General features: G+C 37.7%; 1 protein-coding gene across 1 annotated transcript in view; it reads left to right on the top strand.

Moving 5' to 3' along the window:
- Nucleotides 1-7,500, top strand: part of LOC135559804 (voltage-dependent T-type calcium channel subunit alpha-1I-like) — a 114,121-nt gene that overhangs the window by 105,797 nt on the left and 824 nt on the right. Inside the window, exons 17-18 of the mRNA XM_065000683.1 lie at nt 101-222; nt 2,159-2,302. Coding sequence (XP_064856755.1) covers nt 101-222; nt 2,159-2,302 — 266 coding nt within the window. The remainder of the gene's footprint in view (nt 1-100; nt 223-2,158; nt 2,303-7,500) is intronic.

Here is a 7,500-nt window from a genome sequence, read left to right as displayed (position 1 = left end):
TCTCCCACCTTTCTCTACATCTCAACTCCCTTCACTCTCTCTCTCTTTCTCCTCCCACCTCTCTCTCGTTCTCCTTCCCTCCCTCCCCTCCATCTCTCAGTGTGTAATGCTGACTACCCGTGTGAGGGCATGAGTCGGCACGCCACCTTCGAGAACTTTGGCATGGCCTTTCTCACCCTCTTCCAGGTCTCCACCGGAGACAACTGGAACGGCATCATGAAGGTACAAAAAGCCCCCAGTCAACGTATCTGGTCAAATAAGGGTCAAATAAAATAAATCAAGTAAAATGGTAAATGTAGGTCATGTATGACTTTAAACACGAGAGAATCATGAGAAATATAGACAGAAGTAGCACAGAAGCTGGACAGAAAATGAGAACAAGACTGTGCCGACAGAAAGAGAGAGGGGGAGAGAGAGAGAGGGAGAGAGAGGGAGGGAGAGAGAGAGAGGAGAGAAGAGAAGAAAGAGAGAGAGGGAGAGAGAGAGAGGGAGAGAGAGAGAGAGAGGGAGAGAAGAAAGAGAGAGAGGGAGAGAGAGAGAGAGAGAGAGAGAGAGAGAGAGAGAGAGGAGAGAGAGAGAGAGAGGAAGAGAAGAGAGAGAGGGAGAGAGAGAGAGAGAGAGAGGGAGAGAGAGAGAGAGGGAGAGAGAGAGAGAGGAAAAGAAGAAAGAGACCGAAGGAGAGAGAGAGAGCGCAGAGAGATCTGTTTTATAGTGGTAGCTAAAAGCTTTCAACAAGGTGGCATCGAGGGTCTTTCACAACATATGACTATCAGGGGGAAGAGATCAAACAAAGTCCATGGCTTCCAATCAGATCCTGTGAATTATGCATGTAGTCCTTTAGTCTAACAGATGCTCTTGCCATAGCAGAATAGAGGTGACTGAAATGGAACAGATATCTAACCGACAGATACTACTAACTAATGAAATACTTATTCACAGATCTCTAACCGACAGAGCCGACTAGCTAATGAAGTACTTATTCACAGATCTCTAACTGACAGAGACGACTAGCTAATGTACTTATTCACAGACCTCTAACCGACAGAGATGACTAGCTAATGAAGTACTTATTCACAGATCTCTAACCGACAGATACTATTAACTAATGAAGTACTTATTCACAGATCTCTAACCGACAGAGACGACTAGCTAATGAAGTACTTATTCACAGATCTCTAACCGACAGAGACAACTAGCTAATGAAGTACTTATTCACAGATCTCTAACCGACAGATACTATTAACTAATGAAGTACTTATTCACAGATCTCTAACCGACAGAGACGACTAGCTAATGAAGTACTTATTCACAGATCTCTAACCGACAGAGACGACTAGATAATCAAGTACTTATTCACAGATCTCTAACCGACAGAGACGACTAGCTAATGAAGTACTTATTCACAGATCTCTAACCGACAGAGACGACTAGATAATCAAGTACTTATTCACAGATCTCTAACCGACAGAGACGACTAGCTAATGTACTTATTCACAGAACTCTAACCGACAGAGACGACTAGCTAATGAAGTACTTATTCACAGATCTCTAACCGACAGATACTATTAACTAATGAAGTACTTATTCACAGGGAGTTGATAATAGTTTATATTTTTCAATTGGTTATTATATTGCTACCTCATTAGTCTACCTCTGTAAATCTTCTTTCTCTCAACCCCCTTTCTTTCTCTCTTTCTCTCTTTCTTTCTCTCTTTCTATTTTTCTTTCTTTCTTTCTCTCTCTCGTTCTTTCTTTCTCTCTTTCTCTCTTTCTTTCTTTGTTTCTTTCTCTCTCTCGTTCTTTCTTTCTCTCTTTCTCTCTTTCTTTCTTTCTTTCTTTCTTTCTTTCTCTCTTTCTTTCTTTCTCTCTTTCTTTCTCTCTTTCGCTCTTTCTTTCTTTCTTTCTTTCTTTCTTATTTTCTTTCTTTCTCTCTCTCGTTCTTTCTTTCTTTCTTTCTTTCTCTCTTTCTTTCTTTCTTTCTTTCTTTCTTTCTCTCTTTCTCTCTGTCTTTCTTTCTCTCTTTCTTTCTTTCTCTCTTTCTTTCTTTCTCTCTTTCTTTCTCTCTTTCTCTCTTTCTTTCTTTCTTTCTTATTTTCTTTCTTTCTATGTATTTTCTATCTGTGTTTGTTTCTTTTCCTTTTTCCTGTCTGTCCTCCAGGACACCCTGCGTGAGTGCCCTCCAGGACCCAGTGACTACCCGTGCCACGCTGGACTCCAGTTCATCTCTCCCATGTACTTTGTCTCCTTCGTCCTCACCGCCCAGTTCGTACTCATCAACGTGGTGGTGGCTGTGCTCATGAAGGTACTGTATGGGGGGACACACAGCGCAGACCAGTCTGTCCTCATAAAACACACACACCGACACACACCGACACACACCACTGTGCAATGCTGTGGAACTGAATCAGTCTAAACTGAAAGAACAAGATTCCAGATATTACTGTAAGGATGAATAGAATGCTGAAAGACACTAAGATGGCAGATATTACTGTAAGGATGAATAGAATGCTGAAAGACACTAAGATGGCAGATATGACTGTAAGGATGAATAGAATGCTGAAAGACACTAAGATGGCAGATATGACTGTAAGGATGAATAGAATGCTGAAAGACACTAAGATTCCAGATATGACTGTAAGGATGAATAGAATGCTGAAAGACACTAAGATTCCAGATATGACTGTAAGGATGAATAGAATGCTGAAAGACACTAAGATGGCAGATATGACTGTAAGGATGAATAGAATGCTGAAAGACACTAAGATTTCAGATATTACTGTAAGGATGAATAGAATGCTGAAAGACACTAAGATGGCAGATATTACTGTAAGGATGAATAGAATGCTGAAAGACACTAAGATGGCAGATATGACTGTAAGGATGAATAGAATGCTGAAAGACACTAAGATTCCAGATATTACTGTAAGGATGAATAGAATGCTGAAAGACACTAAGATGGCAGATATGACTGTAAGATGGCAGATATGATGAATAGAATGCTGAAAGACACTAAGATGGCAGATATTACTGTAAGGATGAATAGAATGCTGAAAGACACTAAGATGGCAGATATGACTGTAAGGATGAATAGAATGCTGAAAGACACTAAGATTCCAGATATGACTGTAAGGATGAATAGAATGCTGAAAGACACTAAGATTCCAGATATGACTGTAAGGATGAATAGAATGCTGAAAGACACTAAGATTCCAGATATGACTGTAAGGATGAATAGAATGCTGAAAGACACTAAGATGGCAGATATTACTGTAAGGATGAATAGAATGCTGAAAGACACTAAGATGGCAGATATTACTGTAAGGATGAATAGAATGCTGAAAGACACTAAGATGGCAGATATGACTGTAAGGATGAATAGAATGCTGAAAGACACTAAGATGGCAGATATGACTGTAAGGATGAATAGAATGCTGAAAGACACTAAGATTCCAGATATTACTGTAAGGATGAATAGAATGCTGAAAGACACTAAGATGGCAGATATGACTGTAAGGATGAATAGAATGCTGAAAGACACTAAGATTCCAGATATTACTGTAAGGATGAATAGAATGCTGAAAGACACTAAGATGGCAGATATTACTGTAAGGATGAATAGAATGCTGAAAGACACTAAGATTCCAGATATTACTGTAAGGATGAATAGAATGCTGAAAGACACTAAGATGGCAGATATGACTGTAAGGATGAATAGAATGCTGAAAGACACTAAGATTCCAGATATGACTGTAAGGATGAATAGAATGCTGAAAGACACTAAGATTCCAGATATTACTGTAAGGATGAATAGAATGCTGAAAGACACTAAGATGGCAGATATGACTGTAAGGATGAATAGAATGCTGAAAGACACTAAGATGGCAGATATTACTGTAAGGATGAATAGAATGCTGAAAGACACTAAGATGGCAGATATGACTGTAAGGATGAATAGAATGCTGAAAGACACTAAGATGGCAGATATGAATAGAACTGTAAGGATGAATAGAATGCTGAAAGACACTAAGATGGCAGATATGACTGTAAGGATGAATAGAATGCTGAAAGACACTAAGATGGCAGATATACTGTAAGGATGAATAGAATGCTGAAAAGACACTAAGATTCCAGATATTACTGTAAGGATGAATAGAATGCTGAAAGACACTAAGATGGCAGATATGACTGTAAGGATGAATAGAATGCTGAAAGACACTAAGATGGCAGATATGACTGTAAGGATGAATAGAATGCTGAAAGACACTAAGATTCCAGATATTACTGTAAGGATGAATAGAATGCTGAAAGACACTAAGATGGCAGATATGACTGTAAGGATGAATAGAATGCTGAAAGACACTAAGATGGCAGATATTACTGTAAGGATGAATAGAATGACACTGAAAGACACTGAAAGACACTAAGATTCCAGATATTACTGTAAGGATGAATAGAATGCTGAAAGACACTAAGATGGCAGATATGACTGTAAGGATGAATAGAATGCTGAAAGACACTAAGATGGCAGATATTACTGTAAGGATGAATAGAATGCTGAAAGACACTAAGATTCCAGATATTACTGTAAGGATGAATAGAATGCTGAAAGACACTAAGATGGCAGATATGACTGTAAGGATGAATAGAATGCTGAAAGACACTAAGATGGCAGATATTGACTGTAAGGATGAATAGAATGCTGAAAGATATTGACTGTAAGGATGAATAGAATGCTGAAAGACACTAAGATTCCAGATATTACTGTAAGGATGAATAGAATGCTGAAAGACACTAAGATGGCAGATATGACTGTAAGGATGAATAGAATGCTGAAAGACACTAAGATGGCAGATATTACTGTAAGGATGAATAGAATGCTGAAAGACACTAAGATGGCAGATATGACTGTAAGGATGAATAGAATGCTGAAAGACACTAAGATGGCAGATATTACTGTAAGGATGAATAGAATGCTGAAAGACACTAAGATGGCAGATATTACTGTAAGGATGAATAGAATGCTGAAAGACACTAAGATTCCAGATATGACTGTAAGGATGAATAGAATGCTGAAAGACACTAAGATGGCAGATATGACTGTAAGGATGAATAGAATGCTGAAAGACACTAAGATTCCAGATATGACTGTAAGGATGAATAGAATGCTGAAAGACACTAAGACACTAAGGAGATGGCAGACATATGATATTACTGTAAGGATGAATAGAATGCTGAAAGACACTAAGATGGCAGATATGACTGTAAGGATGAATAGAATGCTGAAAGACACTAAGATGGCAGATATTACTGTAAGGATGAATAGAATGCTGAAAGACACTAAGATGGCAGATATGACTGTAAGGATGAATAGAATGCTGAAAGACACTAAGATTCCAGATATTACTGTAAGGATGAATAGAATGCTGAAAGACACTAAGATCCAGATATTACTGTAAGGATGAATAGAATGCTGAAAGACACTAAGATTCCAGATATTACTGTAAGGATGAATAGAATGCTGAAAGACACTAAGATGGCAGATATGACTGTAAGGATGAATAGAATGCTGAAAGACACTAAGATTCCAGATATGACTGTAAGGATGAATAGAATGCTGAAAGACACTAAGATTCCAGATATTACTGTAAGGATGAATAGAATGCTGAAAGACACTAAGATGGCAGATATGACTGTAAGGATGAATAGAATGCTGAAAGACACTAAGATGGCAGATATTACTGTAAGGATGAATAGAATGCTGAAAGACACTAAGATGGCAGATATGACTGTAAGGATGAATAGAATGCTGAAAGACACTAAGATTCCAGATATTACTGTAAGGATGAATAGAATGCTGAAAGACACTAAGATGGCAGATATTACTGTAAGGATGAATAGAATGCTGAAAGACACTAAGATGGCAGATATTACTGTAAGGATGAATAGAATGCTGAAAGACACTAAGATTCCAGATATTACTGTAAGGATGAATAGAATGCTGAAAGACACTAAGACAGATAGACTGTAAGGATGAATAGAATGCTGAAAGACACTAAGATGGCAGATATGATGAATAGAATGCTGAAAGACACTAAGATTCCAGATATGACTGTAAGGATGAATAGAATGCTGAAAGACACTAAGATTCCAGATATTACTGTAAGGATGAATAGAATGCTGAAAGACACTAAGATGGCAGATATGACTGTAAGGATGAATAGAATGCTGAAAGACACTAAGATGGCAGATATTACAAGGATGTAATGCTGAAAGACACTAAGATTCAGATGATGAATAGAATGCTGAAAGACACTAAGATGGCAGATATGACTGTAAGGATGAATAGAATGCTGAAAGACACTAAGATGGCAGATATTACTGTAAGGATGAATAGAATGCTGAAAGACACTAAGATTCCAGATAAGGATGAATAGAATGCTGTAAGATATGACTGTAAGGATGAATAGAATGCTGAAAGACACTAAGATTCCAGATATGACAGATGAATAGAACTGAAAGTAAGGATGAATAGAATGCTGAAAGACACTAAGATGGCAGATATGACTGTAAGGATGAATAGAATGCTGAAAGACACTAAGATGGCAGATATTACTGTAAGGATGAATAGAATGCTGAAAGACACTAAGATGGCAGATATGACTGAGGATGAATAGAATGCTGAAAGACACTAAGATGGCAGATATTACTGTAAGGATGAATAGAATGCTGAAAGACACTAAGATGGCAGATATGACTGTAAGGATGAATAGAATGCTGAAAGACACTAAGATGGCAGATATTACTGTAAGGATGAATAGAATGCTGAAAGACACTAAGATTCCAGATATTACTGTAAGGATGAATAGAATGCTGAAAGACACTAAGATGGCAGATATGACTGTAAGGATGAATAGAATGCTGAAAGACACTAAGATTCCAGATATGACTGTAAGGATGAATAGAATGCTGAAAGACACTAAGATTCAGATATTACTGTAAGGATGAATAGAATGCTGAAAGACACTAAGATGGCAGATATGACTGTAAGGGGATGAATAGAATGCTGAAAGACACTAAGATGGCAGATATTACTGTAAGGATGAATAGAATGCTGAAAGACACTAAGATGGCAGATATGACTGTAAGGATGAATAGAATGCTGAAAAGACACTAAGATGGCAGATATGACTGTAAGATGGCAGGATGAATAGAATGCTGAAAGACACTAAGATCAGATATTACTGTAAGGATGAATAGAATATGACTGTAAGGATGAATAGAACTGAAAGACACTAAGAACTGTAAGGATGAATAGAATGCTGAAAGACACTAAGATTCCAGATATGACTGTAAGATGGCAGATATGACTGTAAGGATGAATAGAATGCTGAAAGACACTAAGATTCCAGATATTACTGTAAGGATGAATAGAATGCTGAAAGACACTAAGATTCCAGATATGACTGTAAGGATGAATAGAATGCTGAAAGACACTAAGAT

Source organism: Oncorhynchus nerka, linkage group LG15 (genome assembly GCF_034236695.1).
Source record: "Oncorhynchus nerka isolate Pitt River linkage group LG15, Oner_Uvic_2.0, whole genome shotgun sequence".
Classification (NCBI taxonomy): Eukaryota; Metazoa; Chordata; class Actinopteri; order Salmoniformes; family Salmonidae; genus Oncorhynchus; species Oncorhynchus nerka.
Note: the sequence above shows the minus strand (reverse complement) of the source record. Positions and strands in the feature narration are given on the sequence as shown.